At 50.5% G+C, this 18,763-nt stretch overlaps 1 protein-coding gene across 1 annotated transcript; it reads right to left on the bottom strand.

Annotated features, from left to right (window-relative positions):
* Window positions 1-2,633: 2,633 nt before the first annotated feature.
* Window positions 2,634-14,233, bottom strand: ANKK1 (ankyrin repeat and kinase domain containing 1). Its single transcript, XM_049778675.1, has 8 exons — window positions 14,052-14,233; window positions 8,310-8,604; window positions 6,185-6,336; window positions 5,991-6,040; window positions 5,550-5,705; window positions 5,042-5,160; window positions 4,590-4,626; window positions 2,634-3,922 (listed from the first exon to the last, which is right to left on the bottom strand). Exons 1-8 carry the CDS (start codon window positions 14,231-14,233, stop codon window positions 2,634-2,636), a joined length of 2,280 nt encoding a protein of 759 aa, XP_049634632.1.
* Window positions 14,234-18,763: the final 4,530 nt, after the last annotated feature.

The raw sequence follows: 18,763 nt of genomic DNA on the forward strand, positions 1-18,763 counted from the left end.
TGCCTCCTCAGAGGCCACAGTGCAGTGGGGTGACAGGCATGAACCTGATAATCATGCCATTGCTGTAAAAGCACGTGCATGTTGTGGCAGAGCCAGGAGGGTGCAGAGCCTGCCTCTGGGGCAATCTTTGCCTCCATGTCCAGCACACACTGTAGCAAGTCTCAGGTTGGAACAAGTAAGGAGAGGACTTTCGAGGGCAAGACTGGTGTTTGCAGGGCTGCAAAATAATGCTCACAGCTAGGAGCAAGCCCCACCCCCTACCGCAGCACTGTGCTGGGTGTATTCCCCAAACAAACTAACCAACAAAAGTGACAGAAGCACCCTCTGATCTTGCCTCCCTGGTGCTCTCAGTCTGTTGCCTGCCATCAGAATTGGCCTAAAGACTGGCAAGCCTAGGGGGCACTTCCTGTGTCCCTAACCATTTGGGATTATATCCCTTCACATCCACAGGAGTATGGCCACCACATGTCCCAGCTCTCTGCCCACCTTCCAGGCCCAAGTGTTGGTGACTTTAGTTTTCATGCATACTGGGGCCATAGGGGACTGCACCTAAGTATGTCTCACAGCCCCAAGGGTTCTGTCCAGTTGACCCCTGCCATGCTGAAATGGAGTTGAGGCAGGTGTTGTTTTGGGATGACATATGTCTGAGAGGTAGCACTGGAAGTGGAAGAAAGAAGGTGCTGGTAGGCAATGAAGGGCCCCTATTGGCCCCTGTTAACTCCAGCCATTCTGTTCTATTTTGGAGAAAGATAAACAGAATGGAAATAACTATGGTGGCAAGTTCAGGATCTGTGGGATTTTGGCCATTCCCAGGACAGTGAGTGCAAAGGAATCATCTGGCCTCTTTATGCTTTTCTTCAGGTTCTTTCCTCCAGATTTATGTAGTGGAATAAGCCACGATGGTCTCCTGAGGAGGCTCTTGACACACGTGGGGACGCTTCACCTGCCTGAGCAGATGAAGTTCCAGAGCCTTTTGAAGACTCCAATCTCAGGACACAGGAGAGGCAAGTAGCATCTTGCTCTTGCAGCAACCCCTTGGGTTCCACAAACTCTCCCGGGTGTTTTAAAACTGTGCTTGCCTACAGCATAGTTTAGGAGAGACAGGACTAAGCGATTGACTCCCTGCCCATGCAGGTTGTCCGCTGGGCCTCTGGACTGGGCCTGGCTCCACTTTAAGCTGAGAAAGGACACAAAGGAAATGTATGATGCCCCCTGCTGGCTGTCCATAGCCTTGTCTGCACCTCTGCCAACACCAGGCTGCTCCCCTGGAAATTCTGGTATATCTGGTCTAGGACAGGTCCGGGTAATTAAAAACACACACACCATACATGAGATGCTAATATGCAGGCATGATTTGTTGCTACTATTCAAGGCTGCAGTCCAGCTTAGTGCTGTGCCAGGAATCTCACAGAGGCTGTGGCACAGTGCAGTAAGATGTCTCAGACCCAGGTCCAGAGGCTGGAGGCACTGTCTGCTCTGCTAACAAGGACATTTGCTTTATCAGAACTCCATGGAGCCAGCAGAGTCCACAGAGACTCTCTTGTTCACCTCTTATCCTTGCCACCAGGGCTCTCTCCAGCCCAGGGGACATCTAGAGGGAGCCCTGCCAGCTCTACTACAGGTCCAGAAAGTATCCTTTTCTCTGACAGCTCTAAGATAGTCTTGTGTCAGAGGACTAGCCCCACACAGAGAGATGGAGGGGTGCATTTGTTTTATTCTACTGTTTCCCAGTGCCAGAGAATTGAATCCATGTCCACAGAGACAAGTCTTTGTCCCACAAGGCTCCTAGGAACAATCCCAGCCCTGCATGGGACAGGACAGGCAGTACCACAGTGCTGAGGACAAAGCCCTTGATATCCACATGCAGTCCAGATGCCCCCCATCACATTGACACGCTTTTTGCCCCTGAGCCTGCCCCTCGAGATACGCACTATGTGTATACACACTTACTCCGTCCAGACTAACACTACCCAACATTTTGCTATGCCACCTGGCCCGGATCTGAAGTGCACTAACTCGGGTTTCCCGACTTTACTGATGGGAATTGACACAACCGATGGTGAGGCAGGGAGGCAAGCATTCACACACCGCACCCCTCCCCACCAGACTCACCCAGGGCACTTGTAATGTTCCTCTCCTTCATGGGCAAGAAATGGAGAGAAACCCTAGGATTGGGGCAGGGGCCCAAGGAAGCAGAGGTCAGTGTGAGAGCAAGGGCTGACTAGGCCTTTTAACTGCAAACTAAAGTTTTTCAACTTCCAGCTCCTGGGACAGTGGATTCTAGGTTGGGGGGGGGGTGTCGCTCCTGCCAGTCCATGCTCCATGAGCCCAGTAAGGGACCTAAGTCAGGATCCAGTGATGGAGACGGTAGAGTCTTGAAGACATGAAGTTTCTGCTTGTCCTTGAAATGGGAATATCTCTGGGGGCCTGAGTCCAGGTTCAGAAGGAGGAGGTACAGAGGACACTACCTGCCGGGGTCCCCAGCACAGCTTGGCTGTGTCTCTATTCCCTCATTGAGCCTAGACCTCTATTGCATTGAGGTCAGAGGGCCAGGTGGGAGGTGCAAGCAAGGAAGGTCTCTGCACTCCCGTTCTTCTCCCACCAGGTAAGGTCAGCCCAGTGGACGAGACTTCCTAGACTTCTGTCTGTGCCCCAGGCTCAGGTCCATCCAGAAGGGCCATGGCAGGCTCCTTGCCCTGGAGAAAGGCTACTGCACTCTGCTTATAGTCTTGGAGAGCCAGCTGCAGCGGCGTGCAGCCCTCCCCATCCTCTGTGTCCAGCTGGGCCCCAGCTTTTACCAGCACTTTGAGGATGGCCATGTTTCCCTGGAGGGCAGCTAGGTGGGCAGGCGTCCAGCCCACCCGATTGTGAGCGTGCACGTTGGCCTGGTGTTCCAGGAGGTTGATGACGCTCAGGAAGGCACCCCTTTGTACAGCCAGGTGCAGGGGCGTCCAGCCCGATTGCTCAGCCGCATTGGGATTAGCCCCGCACCGTAGCAGTGTCGACACTACGACCTCTTCACCATGGCGGGCGGCCAGGTGCAGGGGAGTCCAGCCCATGCCACCAGGGGCCCCCAGGTCTGCCTGGCTCTCGGCCAACAGATGGATGACCTCCAGGTGGCCCCTATAGGCGGCCAGGTGCAGGGGTGTCCAGCCCTGCTCGGTGGGCAGCTCAGGGCAGGCGCCATGACGAAGCAGCATTTTGCAGATGAGGTATTTGCCCAGGGCAGCTGCCGTGTGCAGGGGGCTGTAGCCGCTCTTGTCCAGGGCGTTGGCAGCTGCCCCACTCTTCAGCAGGTGTTGAATAGCTCTTACTTTGCCTTGCTCCACGGCCAGGTGCAGCGGGGTCCTCAGGTTTCTCTGCTGGGCGTTCAGCCCTGCCCCCTGGCCTATGAGCAGCTTCACCAGGCCCACATGGCCAAAGCAGGCAGCCACATGCAGGGGTGTCTTCCCCTCAGCCTCCTGTAGGTTGGGGTCCGCCTGCCGGGAGACCAGGAGCCGTGCCACATTCTCAAAGTTGTTCTGAGCCGCCAGGTGAAGAGGGGTCCACCCGTCATGTTCCTGGGCATCCACGAGAGCCCCATGGTCCAGGAGCAGGCGGGCTGTGCGGTCATCCCCATTTTGTGCAGCAAAATGCAGCGGGGCCCAGCCATCCTCGTCGGCCAGGTTGGCATCGGCCCCGTGCTCCAGCAGCAGGGCGCAGAGGTCGGGCTGCCGGTCCTGGGCAGCAATAAGCAGGGGAGTGTAGCCACAGGCTGTCTGGCAGTCCACGTCACCTTCATGGGCCAGCAGCTGTCTTACATGCTCCACGCTGCCCTGGGCCACCAGGAAGTGCAGTGCTGTCACCTTGTTCTCATACAGGCTGGCCGCCAGGCTCTCGGTGTCTGAGAGCTGCAGGATTTGCTTCCAATCTGTTCCTGACTCTGCTGGGAGAGAGAGAGGCTTGAAAATGAACCTGAGACGGCCAGCAGCCATCATAGCCACCCCCTAACCCCGGCCTCTCTCTTACCACAGCCATTTCTGATGTGCAAATTCTGAACCTACTCCCCAGTCCCTGTGACCTCAGTCTGCCTCTGAGCCTCAGGGATCTGACCCAGATGGTAAACATGGACTATGACCTTCCTAGGTTGCATGGGGGTGAATTTTCAGTGTAAAGATGGAACTGAATCTGTGGTGAAGCCACTTAGGAATTGCAAGTCCCATGATCCTCAAGCCTTTGTTCCATTCTGGAGGTTAAAACTGGAAGCAGGAATAGTTAACTAATCATGGCTAGTCTGGGACTCTCTCTCTCTGCAAACACCCAATTGGGTTTCAGTGGATTATGGTGGGGTTCAGCCTCAGTATTTTCCATTCCCAGAAAATCTAATGTGTAGCAGGGTTGAAATCTTTCTCCACTCCTGGAACTGGAAAAGGGCTGAGGCATCACCTTGCAAGGCTCAGACCCCAAGGATCAGTGAAACTCGGACCCTTGTGTAGGGAAGGAGTCAAAGTGGAGAGACTTGGCATAAGTCTGGGGAGAAACTAGGGGTGCCTGGTCCCCACTGTCCCCACCACCGAAATGTCTGGGCAACCAAGGGCTCGAGAACTCACCACTGTCCACCAGCTTCTGGCCAACTTCCTCACTGACCTGGGGGAGTCGAAAGACATGGGCAGTCAATCTGTGCCCATCTCTGCCTTCTTACCTTCCATCTCTTAGTCTCAGCAGTTCTGGGTGGCCAATCCTGCTGGCCTACCTCTAGTTGGGTCTCATGGAAATCCCCCAAGTGAAGAAAACCCTGAGTGAAAGAAGCACCTGAGACCTTGATTTTCACTGAAGCCACCAGGCAGGCAGGTGGCTCATGGCTGGTGGGAGAGGAGTGGGTGCTGGTCATAGTTCTGGGGCACCCAACTGAAAAAGTGAGAGGGGACTGGACACAGTTACCCTCCTGTTCACCAGGGTCAGAGGGCATGGAGATCAGGGTCCTGACAAAGACAATGGGCCACGTGTGTGGGGTCAGGTACTGCAAACTGCCTCGGTTTCCACTCTCTGTCCCGACACTCACCTCCTGAGGCCAGTGCGGTGAGGCCTTGCCCGACACCTTCCGAGCCAGTGCCTCACTCTCAGGGTCAGCTATGGGACTGTCCATCAGAGACAGCAGCAAGTTGGTGTCTAGGATGATATCTGCACACAGAGAAGGGAGTGAGCAGGCTGGCCAGTGCCTTCAACGCTAGTCACCACACCTCATCTTCTGATACCCTGACCCTTTTATGAATCAGGGAAATGAACCCCTTGAAGAAGACCCCATGGCTTCTTCCATGAAGGTTATGGGCACACTTTCTTGGTCCCTAAGGACATGTTTCCTCTAGATCCCTCCCACACCTGGGACCTTGTGGTCTGTCTGTACATGCTGTTGGGCACTGGTGCCAATGGAGTGCCCCCCACAGCACCACACACATAGGGAGCCCAGCTTGTCCTCTTCAGCATGCCCCACTCAGCACCTGCCTCCTGGTGCAAGGGGGACCCATCTCTCTGCCATGTCCTGTGCCCGTTCTCCCATTTCCTGCTGGCACCTGAGAAGCTCGGCCTCTTCTCGGGGTCCTGGTCCCAACAGCATCTCATCAGCTCTGCCATGTGCTGTGTTTCATTGGGCCATTCATGGGAGTCAGGCTGCACTGGGGGCCGTGTGCCGGCTGCCACTCTGACGATGATGGTCATCATACTGAAGCCTATGGGAACAGCGGATACTGGGGTGCTAGAAGCTCAGGGAGGCCCATGGCAAACAGCAAGGCAGCTCTAGCTGCCTCTCAGGCTGCCCTGTAGGCCTTGGCATCTGCCTGCAGCATACGAGGCTCCTCCTAACTCCCGAGTCTACCAGGGTAGGGAGAGGAGGGAAATAGCAAAGTGCCTGGTCTCAGCTGAATTCACCTTTGTTACCCTAGTTCTACCTAGTGACAGTAACATTGGCAGATGCAGCACATCTTGTTTTTCCTCACCACCCCCAGGCCAGCTACCTGAGTAGGGTTTCCTCTGCGTGATTATCTCCCAGATGACGATCCCGAAGCTGTGGACAGAGACACATGCTCTCTGGGTGATGTACCAGGTGTCTGTGGCCTGCACAGCCAGAGGAAGTCGTGGCCATGCAAGCCTGGCATCATGCTTGAGCCAGCAGAGGCCTAGGGCCAGGACATACAGGGACTCCCCTCACCTGTACACGTCGTATTTGGGTCCAGGGGCCTGGTTGCTGTCCAGGAACATCTCAGGGGGGATGTAGCTGAGGGTGCCACGCAGCGCTGACCTCTCAATGTACTGCCTGTGGGTGGATTGTTCCATCCACCGGGACAGGCCAAAGTCGGAAATCTAGGGACAGGGCAGGGAGAGCCTTCTTTGGTCTTGTTTTTGTAGGGGTTGTACTCAGCAGTGCTCAGGGGAACCTGCAATGCTGGGGTTGGGACCCCGACCCCCCCCACGCAAACCTGTGCTCAGTTCTTTGAGTATCTCCCTGCTTAGGCATTAGTCTTGCTCCCAGAAATGTGCCTAGTGTCTCCCTTGCCAGTCGGTGTCAGGTAAGGGCCAGCTCTTCTTCCAGCTCTGGCATGTGCCTCTTGGGTGATCTTCTCAGAACCTCTGAGTCCTCTACTGAAGGAAACTCATTTGCATTTTGAGGTCTGGTGCTGTTCTGAGCATTGAGTGAGAGCCTAGCAAGAAAGGCCTTAAAGCAGTCTTACAACTGCTGCTGAAAGGCAGGCTTTGCAATGATCTAATCTAGTGTCTGTCTCTCAACCTTTCTCTTAACCCCTTTGACTTTCTTTCCTGTGAGTCCTCGCCTACTGATGGGCCACCTCATCTCATGCCATAACCCTATTCACTAGTGGTCCCTTTAGAATAAGGGTCCCCAAACAATGGCCCATGGGTCACATGGCCCTCCAAGGACATTTATCCCATCTGCTTCGTGTTTTTACCACCACTGCCTGTCTTTCTAAACAGCTGACTCATTCTGGGCTTGCAGTGTGAGATGTGGGCTGCACTCTCTTACTCTTATCCTTCTCTCTGTTTCTCAACTCCTCTTCTCAGTCTCAAGCAGGGGTCCTCAAACTATGGCCCGCCAAAAGTAGGCCCATAGTTCCCATTGAAATACTGGTAAGTTTGTTGATTTATCTTTACTTATTCTTTATTTTAAATATTGTATTTGTTCTCATTTTGATTTTTACTTCAAAATAAGATATGTACAGTCTGCATAAAAATTTGTTCACAGTTCTTTTCTAAACTATAGTCTGGCCCTTTAATGATCTGAGGAACAGTGAATTGACCCCTGTTTAAAAAGTTTGAGGACCTCTGCTTTAGAATATCCTGGTCATATTGTCCCCACTTGAAAAGTGCTACTAATAATGCACAAAGCTAGTTTGTGAAACTGTTCGTCCCACCGCTGAGAGTTTCAGGCCTGGACACTTTCCCACCATTAATATATTCATTTATATACTAACTGCCCACTCACTGAATGGCATCTTTTCTGGGTACTGAGAACCAGGATATAGGTCAGAAAGATGGGGGAACCCCACCCCGTTCTCTTGACAAGTGCTTATTCATGGAGGGAGGGCACAAAGTCATTTTACAAATGACTATAGACTTACAAGAGGAGTTGGAAATATGAAGAACCAGATACAGTGAGAGTCTCTCAGTGAATCAGGTAAGATCTCCCCAAGAAGGTGAAATTCAAGTCAGAAGTGGTAAGCCTTGACTGAACAAAGAGAATGGTGAGCCCTGGGCATTCCTGGTGGAGGAACAGAATGTGCAAAGGTCCTGGAGCAGGGCGAGAGTGGTGTGCATTAGAAATGTAAAATTGGGGCCCGGAGAGATAGCACAGCGGCGTTTGCCTTGCAAGTAGCCGATCCAGGACCAAAGGTGGTTGGTTCGAATCCCGGTGTCCCATATGGTCCCCCGTGCCTGCTAGGAGCTATTTCTGAGCAGACAGCCAGAAGTAATCCCTGAGCACCGCCGGGTGTGGCCCAAAAACCAAAAAAAAAAAAAAAAAAAAAAATGTAAAATTGTCCTCATGACTGCCTTGAGGTACTCTTTTCTCTATACACCTAAAGCAAACTGTATGAGGAATTGGGGTTATTTTACCCACACGAGAAGTGGAAGGAGGAAGTATAGAGATAGTTGTACCAACCCAAATTTTACTGTTCTTCCAGCTCCATTTTAGATAGGATTCTCTTGCCTTCAGCCTATTTGCCCAGCTCTTGGTGGGCTCAAAAGCAGGCTGGACGATAATCTTGCTCACACGGCCAAAAATCTGGCAGGAAAGGGGAACAGATGTTGCCCAGAGACCTTACCTTGACATGCATGTTGCTGTCCAGGAGGATGTTGCCTGGCTTGAGGTCCAGGTGGAGCAGAGGTGGCTTCATGCTGTGGAGAAAATTCATAGCCAGGCTGGTTTCATGGATGATGTGGAATTTGAGCTGCCAGCTGAGGCGGTGGGTGGGCAGCAGCTTCTCCAGGGAGCCATTGGCCATGAACTCCATCACAATGCCCAGGGGCTGTTTGCACACCCCGTAGATGGACACAATGTGCTGGAACTTGATCTTCTCCATTTTGGCTGCTTCTTCAATGAGGCAATTCACATCAGAGCTATGGTCAGGAAGGAGAGGAAAATAGATGAAGCTCCACTAATTACTAGTCACTGACAAATCACATTTCCTTGGCTTGGGGCCAGGTGGGGATAGCCAGGGAAGCTGAGGCACTTGAAAGATGACAGAGAAGGAAAAGGAGATATGAAAGGAATCTGGATGCCCACATGGGGAGCCAGCTGGCTGGTAACAGCCAGACAGGACAAAAAGTAAAGGAATTTTCAGGCTTAGTTAATGCATCCTTGGAACATGAATAACCTGGCCACTCGCCTTTGTTTATCTTCTCGGTGAACTGCAAGCCCTTGGAAGGCTAATATTTTGCTTCTGTGTTAAAACATCATTTACTGCTACTTTGATCATAAAAGTAATACACATACTTTTCATAGAAAAAAGCTAGGTGGGACAGAAAGCTGTAAAATAGAACTCATTCAACAGTAATCGAATCCTGAAGGATCTATATAATATAATAATATATAAGATAATCTAATAATTTAATATATAATAGAATAATCTAACCCTAGAGAATATAAAGGTATATATCCTTAGTATAATTTTCAAGCAGTATGTTTTCAAAGTGTACATTCTTATTGCTCTAGTCCTGTCCCTCACTTTTCATCTTCTGTCTCCCCACACATAGTGAGGGCTGTTCTGAACCTCCTTTCCTGGGGGAGTGGCCCAAACCCTCCTCCCCTGCACAGTCATTCTCCTGGAGCAGTGTGCACATGGCTCGGTTGTGTGATCTTCCATTTTATAGATGAAATGTCATTATCCAACTTCCTACTTCCCACAGCACATTGCCTTGCACAGCACTATCCATCTTTGTGGATCTGAACCAAAGTGGAGAGGAGAGGGAGGAGACCTCTGAAAACCCTCTGGCTCTTTTCCCTGTATCCCTTTTCTGCTCTGCCCGCAGAATAGTCAAGATGCAAATTGTGATAGAATGGGAACGAACGGCAGGGATGAGATTAGGAGGGATGGCATTTTCAAAGAGCAGAGATCGCAAAGCTGGTTTGCAGAGGCAGCTGAGCCTGGGGGTAGTGGGCAGACACTAGAGCTGACCACCTGCCTTCCCAAAAATCCTCCAGTGCTCTGTGGTTTCAGCAACCTCTCCTCCAAATTTGTCCTCTCTTATCACTTTAAGTTCATGGGAACTGAGACAGCATCTGTCACTAAGGGGCACTTCCTCACCATGATCATCAAATACATCAAAATATCATCAAATAAATCAAATAACTGCCACTATCAGTTGGCAAAAGTCTTGATCCAGTGAAACATGTGGGCCTCAGCTTCTCAGCTATACAGTGAGAATAACAGACACAGTCCCAGTGTCTGGGACTTCATATCTGGGCTGGTTGACACTGGTGCTCTCCCTGGTGTCTCTCTCCTCCTGCTACCCTTTCCATCTGGTTTTAGATTTCAAGGTGAGGTCATTGAAGACTCCCCATTCACCTTGTTGCCGTGGCCTGTGAATAATTTTCGGTTCCCGGTTACAATCCAAATGACTTATTTATTTTTCTCGAAGTATTGACACAGCCTTGTGCTAATACTCTTTAGGATTTACTCTTTCTTCCTGTCCCTCCCTTAACCGCACCCTACCCCCAAATTAGCAGGATTTAAACTGGATTCTCCTCAGCTCTCTGCTCTTTTGGCTAGGCCTCCTCACTGGCCTCAAACGTCTCTCTCTTCCCATCGTCCTCTATTCCCAGACCAGCTTCCCAGTCAAGACTGGTCACATTGTGGTGGGAAGCCTCTGGCCAGTCCTTCTCACTCATGATAAAAGCCAGTGTCATCCACTGAGTTTCATATGAGCTGTCTCTCCTTCTACTCTTTCTCTTCTTTCTCCTTCTCCTCCTTCCTTTTCCCCTGTTCCTGCCCTTTTGAATTCTTGCTTCTCCATCATGCCACTCAAAACATTTGCCCCTGTTGCTCCCTCAGCCTAGAATGCTGTTCCCTGAGAAAGCTGTGGCCTTTGCTTCATATCTCTATTCAGTTTGCCTTATTAGCAACATTCAAGCCTGCTGACAAAAACAGTTTGACCCTCAAGCTCTGGTGACCATTTCCTCCCGTCCACAGATAAATATTTCTGGAGAAAATGTTTTCTTGATGATGATCAGATTATTTTAAATTTTCCTTAAGTAGTTTTTGGGAGGTGAGGAGAGATGCTCCCAAGCAGGCTCAGGAGATCAAGGAACTAGTCCTATTGATACATGGTCAACCATGGTAGATGGTTTGATGTTGGATCCACAGATATAGTCCCAAGAATAAGGTCTCGAGGATGGTTTGATCCTGGGTCCACTGATGTGTCTCTGCTTGGGTCAACCTCTACATTTTTAGCAATGCTCATGTATCAACATGGCTACCCACACTGGTAATTAGGGTGTTGTGACATGTTAGGAATCAAACTTGTATTTTTGAACGTGCGAGACATTCTCTTCTCACGCCTGAGCTATCTGCCAGGCCCTCTCCTTAAGTAGTTTAATCAAAGAAATGTCATGTTCAGACTTGAGAGATAGTACAGATTCTATCCCTGGCAATGACTTGGGTCCTCTGAGCATCTTCAGGAGTGACCCCTAAGCACAGAGCAGTGACAAGTGTAGTTCAACACCCCCTGTCCTCAAAAACATTTTAATAAAAAGGAAATATCACATTGTTGTAAGTGCTACAAACAAAATAGATTTGTTTGTTTTCCATCTTCCTCCATTATTTATAATCTTATTCCATGAAGGTAGGGACTTTACATTATCTAGATTCCTGCTGAAACTGCCGCTGAAACAAAGACAACTTGGAATAATATGCTCACACCTTTTCCCTGAAGTTCTATGATGATTCTGTCTGGCAGGAGGCACCTTCTAGGATCCTTCTCATTCCCTTTATTAACCATGAGCAAGAGACAGTGATTGAGCCCAACACTAATGAGCCTGAGGGCTGCAGCAGAGAAACAAAGAGACTCATCCCTCGTGGTGGATGTTCTTGTGACCTTTGTTCAACTTAACTCTGACACTGCTCTTCCTCACATCCCTGAGCTCTCCATTGCTAACTGGGCCCCAAGTGGAGCCAGGTGTTCCCTCCTAAATTTTGCCATAGCCATTTCTTTCCCTCCATTACCAATTCACCAATCTAGCATAAATGATACCAACAGTCTCCTAACTATTCTGACATTTGCTCTCCCCTTTCAACTCCTTCTCCATGTTGCATATCTGCTTCCTTCATTCCCATTTGGTATTGAACTTCCATCACTTTCACTGCCCCTGCTCTCTCCTATCCAGTGGCCTTCCCTGGTCTCTCTAGTTACAATGTCCCTTCTGACACAGGACCTTACACACAATCTTGCTTCACCCTGGAAAGTTTTTTTTTTAAATTTATTTTTATTTTGATCATAGTGGCTTACATATTGTTGACAATAATATCTTAGGTACATATTTACATAAAATCAGGGGGGATTTCCATCACCAATTTGTCCTCCCTACACCTCCGTTTTTGTCCTACCTCCCATATGCTCTTCCCTCACCCCCAGGGCTGCCAGAATATGTGGTCCCCTCTGTATCTAGCCTACTACTTAGTAGTCTTGCACCTGTTTGGTCTTGGTGCCTCCCTTATTTCCCCTTCTAACTGGAGGGCAGGACTAGCTAGTTCAAGTTACGTGGTTTTGTTTGAAGAAGAGAAAAGTAATAAATGGGTAAAAGTCTAATATGCAGAAAATAAGCGGAATTCTTCTAGAGGCTCTCATCATCGGTTTGAGAGACGAAGGAGAAAAAGGTGAAACACTCCAGCAGTACAAAAAGAAGTGTCAAATATCACCCTGGAAAGTTTTTAATTTTTCTTTTTCAAGTCATTTTTGGGGGATGAAGAGGCACACCTGGCAGTCCTCAGAGGTAACTCCTGGCTCTGCATTCAGGAATTATTCCTAGTGGGCTCAAAGGATCATATGGGATGCTGGGGATCAAACTTGGGTTTGAAAGTATGTAAGGTAAAAGCCATACCAGATATGCTCCAGTTCAGCCTTTTCCTCTTGATGTGTGTGTGTGTGTGTGTGTGTGTGTGTGTGTGTTTGAGCCACACCCTACAGCATTTGGGATGTTGCTGGCTCTGTGCTCAGAAGTGACTTTTGGTGGTGCTGGGGACCACATGTGGAGCCAGGAATTAAACCAGGGTTGGCTATCTCGTTGGCCTCTTTGCATACATGACTCATAAGAACCCTTCCCATTTCTGCTCAGGTGTAACTTCCCCAGGGAAGTCTCAATTCACGGGATCTCATCTGTGGTTACACACCTTGAATCTCTTTCCCTTCTCGGTGTAGACATTTCTGTTCAAATGTAGGGGGTAGATTTGGTTCCTTGCTTGCTCCAGGTCCTAAACTCAGGTACTGAGGGGATGGTGTTAGCTGACCTCAGCACCAACCAGCCTGCAGCAGGGGCTGGGACTCTGAGGGCAGGAACTAGTCTTCTGGGGGTTATGCCAAGGACACCCTTTCTGTCTCAGGGGTGTCCAGTGCCAGCGTGGGCATAAAGTAGGGGAGCATAAAGTTTACATCAAGTGGGTAAAGAAATGAAAGAAGAGAGAGTGAGGAACCATTGAATTAATACAGAACAATAGAGTGAAGTAATGGGAAGCTCCTATGATAGAACCCCACAGGGAGTGACATTAATTATCATGAATCTTAGAGCCTTTTACTCCTGGGAAGTCCCAGGACAGGGGAAGGGACAGTGTTGTTGTTAGGGCAATGCCAACAGTGTAGCCCCATAGTGGTCACTGTGCTCACACCTCAGACACAAGCATCTCCTTCTGGGCTGCCAGTGACTGGGGCTTTAGGCACAGCAGTGGGAAAGAGGCTGGACCCACCTTAATGGGAAGAAGAGATGGTGGAAACTGTGAGGAAGAGGCAGCAAGATTATGAAGGCAGCCAGTCAGAGAAGGCAAGAGCTATTGCGTTCCTGGCTGGATCTTTCTGCCAGCACTGTGGCAGTGGGTGGTCTGTGCCCTCCATGGTAGCTACAGAAGGGGGAAGAGCATCCTCACAGAACACTGAGCTTCACCAGCCCCTACACTGGAAGATCTGGGGTGGCAGGAGAGTGACAGATGTCTTGCTTCAGGGGAGTCCCCAGCCTGGGAGGTCAGAGCAACAAAGGTTACTTTCTTTCATGTGGGGGGAACCTTGGTCTCAAGGTAAATTCCTAACTCTATGTCCTTTCTGGAAGAACTTGGGGGACCCCATGAGTTGCTAGGGTCTGGACCAGGATCAACTGTGTGTGAAGCCAGTGCCTACAGTGTCTTTAGAGAGAAGTTCCTGGCCCCCAAGCTTTGCTGACTCCACAGAGAGGCATGGCTGTGCCAACCACATCTTAGGGCCAGAAACAACCTGTCAGTGGGATTTAGAAAATGCAGAGAGGACAAGCCTTCCAGGAATCTGCCCTCCTCCCGAAGTGTCAGGTTCCTGGGGTTAGTGGGTACCTGGTGGCTTCAGGCAGGAGGCAGGGGGAGCACTTGATGGCGTAGTCCATGTGCCAGCGCTTGTGCCGTGCCTGGAACACTTGGCCGAAGCCACCGCTGGCCACGAGGAGCCAGTTGCCCTCGAAGTCATCCCGAGTGAAGATGGTCAGGCTGCCCAGCCTCTGCTCCATGCCCGCCGCCATGGGCTGGTATGAGCAGGCAGCACCTCCAGCCCTGTGCTCTATGCCCACGGCTGCACCCCAAAGCCTGTGCTGCCCTTCCTGCTGCTCCGGTCCTGGGTGGTGTAGTGGGGAGACAGTGCCTGCCCTCCTCCCTCCTACTTCCTTCCTTCTGCGTCCTCCCATGTCCTACCTCCTCCAGTGTTCTCTCTCCTTGTGCCTCCTCCCCTTGCCTCCTTCTGTGTCTTCCCTCATTCTTCCTTTTTTCCTCCTTTGCTTCTTTCTCTCCTCCTCTCTCATTTGTATCCCCTCTTCCCTTCTCTTCTTTCCATCCTTTCTCTCTTACTATCTCATTTCGCTCACCCATCATGTCAAGCAGAGCAGGGAGGGGGAACCCCAGACAACCCTGGGGCCCAGTATCAGGAGTGGGTTTGTCCTTGGCATAACCCCAGAAGACTAGTTCCTGCCCCCAGAGTCCCAGCCCCTGCTGCAGTCTGGTTGGTGCTGAGATCAGCTGGGGGACCACTGACTTATTCTTTCATGCTCCCTCCACATCCTGATTCTGCCGGATCTGTGGGTTTGGGGCCACGACTCGTCACTGTCTTATTTCTTGTTGTTGGGTTTCTTCCCTCACTCTTGGCGGGTTGTGGCATGTTTTCACATGGAGAGGGGGGGTGATGGGCTTCCCTTGGGCAGGGAACGCCCCTCCTAGCTGTGCTTTCAGGAGCCAGCACCCACTCTGGCCTTGGCAGAGGGACAGAGGCTTGCTGGTCCCTGTTCTGGGAGTGGAGAGGCTCCCCAAGACTGGGTAGGGAGAGCCTAGCTTGGGGCTCATCGAAGATTCATGGTAGCAAGTGGTGTCTGGGGGACACAGAGGGGAGATGGCAGAGGGAGGGCTGGGTAGGGAGGCCTGGATGGGACAGCTGTCAGAGGGGCCTCTCTTCCTTTCTCGAATACCTGCTTCCCTCCTCCCTCACCCCAACTTTCTGGGTCTCCCAGCCCCAGAATCTCCTTTTTACTCAGAGATGTACAGAGCAACAAAGACTGAAAGACATTTGAGCAGGGGTGTCTCCTTGGGAGCACTGGGTGGAGAGTTACTTCTTGTATCTGGGCATGAGGCACATCTACAGGGACTCCGGCAAATCTTGGAGTGTGAGGAAGAAATTCTGTGTCCTTCCTTCACACTCCCAGACACAGTGGGAGCATGCCAGCTGAGCAGGGAGCCTGTCAGTAGTGGCTGAGTTTCACACCCACATCTCTTTGGAAAATTTTCATGGAAAGGGTTGGGTGAGGAAGCAGGAAGAATGTTGAAGGAATGTTGGAGGCGGCTTGGGAGATGGTAGAATACATGACCAGAACGTGAGAACCTCTGGACTCCATCTTTGGCACAGCATTGTGCCCATTGTATCCCACACCACCAGGGATAGCAGTCTTGACCCCCAAGCACTCCCGGGCATGACCATCTGCTGAGAGTGGCAGTGGGCACCCTGAGTGCCACTAGACATGACCAATCTCAAGAAAATAATATAGGGGGTGGAAAGATAGCATGGCGGTAAGGCGTTTGCCTTGCGTGCTGAATGTTGGTGGTTCAAATCCCCGCATCCCATACGGTCCCCCGAGCCTGCCAGGAGCAATTTCTGAGCATAGAGCTAGGAGGAACCCCTGAGTGCTGCCGAGTGTGACCCAAAAACTAAAAAAGAAAAAGAAAATAATATAGTGGAAAAAGAATGGGAGGATGGAGTCATGTTATGTTCCCTTGAAAAAAGGCTGGCTGCCCAATGGTCAGAGCAGGAGACACTCCTCCCACCCCCAAGACAAATCAAAAGAAGGATTCTGCTTTGCTTTTCCCCTGAAACAACCTCCCTTGTGCCTGGAAAGTTTTGCTTCCACCCCCAGAGAAGTTTAGGACATGACAGAGCACATTGTTGTCTTGTCAGGGAGATCAGACCATGGGGTGGGCAAACATAAGGGTGGATGAACAGCCCTCTGGCATTGGGTCCAAGCTCTAGCCTTCAGGTGAGTGGAAGGAAGAACACTGTCAGCTGGACTGATTTACTGAGAAAAATTCCCCTTGTCTCAGGCCCAGCAAGAAACCAGAAGAGCCACTGGCCCTCTAAGGAGACCTGGCAGGAAAGTAGAAGCAAGGGCCCCTGAGAAGGGAACAGCTGGGGGCATGAGTAGGGCTGCCTGGATTCCCAATAAGACTCCTGTGTGTGGGGCCTGACCAATAGCACAGTGGGTAGGATGTTTTGTCTTACACCTGGCTAACCCAGGTTCTATCCCCGGCATCCCATATGGTCCACCAAGCATAACCAGGAATGATCCCTGAACACCATCAGGTGTGCCCCCCCCCAATAAAAATAAAAAAGACTCCTGTGGGTGTCTGTGCAGGGGTGGAATAGAAGAGGAGGGAAGGCAGGGCTCAGGGTGTATTTCTGTTCACCCACCTGTTGAAACAGCCAAGCTGGCTGTTTCCAGTCTCCAGCAACAAGCATATGCAAATACTGCTAGATAGGGTTCCTACAGCTCCCCCTTTCCCTCCTTAAAACAGCCATAACTAAAACCTAGCTGTCTTTGGATACACTCTGGGAGAAGCTTCTGGGAGTAACTTCTGGATGAAAGGCCACAGAGGCCAGGGATTCCTAGATGCTTAGGGATTTGGGAAGATCAAAGTCAACCAACCTAGATGCTGCTGAGCTTTCTGCAGGATGTTGAAGAAACTCCTAGGTCCTTCCTATTGGGAAGTTCACTGCCATTGGGGGGCAGGAGGAGATGGGAGAGAGGGACAGAGGAGGGCTAGAGGAAAAGAAAGAGAATCCACCTTAAAATGCACCCTTGGATGAAATGGATGTAAATGGCTGAGAATAGCTGCGAGTGAGTGGGGATGGGAAAAGAAATGGAATGGAGGACGACATAGAATTTCATGTGACTAAAACCTTTCAGAAAGGATCAGAAACATGTGTTGCCTCATTGCAATGAGGCCTTTTTACTGACTTTTGGAGGGGACACACTTGCCAGTGTTCAGGCTTACTCCTTGTTCTGTGCTGTAGGATCATTTCTGGTAGAGCTTGGAGGGGGTCATATGGGATGCTGAGGATTGTACTTGGGTCAGCTGTATGCAAGGCAAGTGCCTTTCCTGCTGTACTATTGCTCCAGCCCCTCTACTTTTATGGATATAATATTTTAGTAGATCAGGGATGGAAAGAACCTCTTATTTGGAGTTATCAGGTGTATGTGGTGTGTGTGTGTGTGTGTGTGTGTGTTTGTGTGTGATTTCTCATTTGCGGGGACTCTGACTTGCTTGTTTCCAATATGCCACCCCCACAGTGAGCCGGCAGAGCAATGCTCTGGAAAATGCTGAAATCCAATATGAGTCTCTCCAAACTGGACTGACAAGATCTTTGCATACAGGGAACTTCCCCAACCTGTCCCTGTTCCTCTCCCTGTAAACATATCCCAGAAGGACCAGGCAGGTCTGGGCAGATGGCAACCCTGTTAGTGAGGTGAGGGTAAGGCTGGGTCACACAAGGAAAAGGAAGCATCTGCCAGGGAAAGGAGGCTATCCAGAGAGAAAGGGCTAGGAGGAGCCAAGAGTACACGTGTCCTTCAGACCAGCCTACAAGCTTTGGCTTCCTTCCTTCCCCTTATTAGCCTCTCACTAGGCCGCCATCATATTAGCAAATCCCACTAGGTTTCTCTTGTAACAAAATGGCATGGAGAAAGCCCCCCAAAAAGGAAAGAAAAGGCCACTATATCTCAAGTCTGAGGCAACATGTGATGGGAAGGGGCCAGAGAGGTGGCGCTAGAGGTAAGGTGTCTGCCTTGCAAATGCTAGCTTAGGGTTTGATCCCCTGGCATCCTATATGGTCCCCCCAAGTCAGGAGCAATTTCTGAGCGCATAGCCAGGAATAACTCCTGAACGTCAATGGGTGTGGCCCAAAAACAAAAATGTGATTAGAAGAAGTCAATTGGCTCCCATTTCAGGGAATGGGACCGGACAAGAGGGAACCTCCGGATGATGAAACCAGAATCAGAACTGACTCAGCAAATGCAAAGTATTTATTAAGACGAAGCTAGAAAAAGAAGTAGATTTACTTTTATTAGGGTTATTCCTGGGGCTCCATCCCCTCAGCATAGCTCACAGAAGCAAGTGCCAGTGTGTTCTAGTACTGGACAGGCACTTATTGTGGGGTGAGAGCTTTAACGCTGTTCCCTCAGGCTGACCAAATGGCCTTTAGACTGTTCCTTCAGGGTGACTGAATGTCTCTTAGGTACAGGTTCCTTCATGGTGTTTATTATTTAGATATTGTTCCTCCAGGGTGACTGAATGTCTTTTGGACACTGTTTCTTCAGGATGACTGAATGTCCCTTGTGACCTGGTAGTGTCCTAGTGTCCCAAGGTGGTGCCTGGTTCTATATCTGCTGGCTTGTTTTTCCTGGGCTTTTTCCTAGATCCTCCTCTCTGTTTGCCCAGGTGGGGATGGCCAGCAAGGCCCAAAATGGAGTAATCTAAGATGGCATTTCTGGGTCCCCTGCCAACTCCAGTCTTTCCTT

Source organism: Suncus etruscus, chromosome 8, assembly GCF_024139225.1.
Source record: "Suncus etruscus isolate mSunEtr1 chromosome 8, mSunEtr1.pri.cur, whole genome shotgun sequence".
Classification (NCBI taxonomy): domain Eukaryota; kingdom Metazoa; phylum Chordata; class Mammalia; order Eulipotyphla; family Soricidae; genus Suncus; species Suncus etruscus.

Coding starts and splice junctions, on each gene's coding strand:
- ANKK1 (XM_049778675.1), bottom strand. CDS start 14,233: ATGGCGGCGGGCATGGAGCAGAGGCTGGGCAGCCTGACCATCTTCACT. Junction 8,605..14,051: donor CTCCTGCCTGAAGCCACCAG/GTACCCACTAAC, acceptor TCCTGACCATAG/CTCTGATGTGAATTGCCTCA. Junction 6,337..8,309: donor ACAGCAACATGCATGTCAAG/GTAAGGTCTCTG, acceptor CCCTGTCCCTAG/ATTTCCGACTTTGGCCTGTC.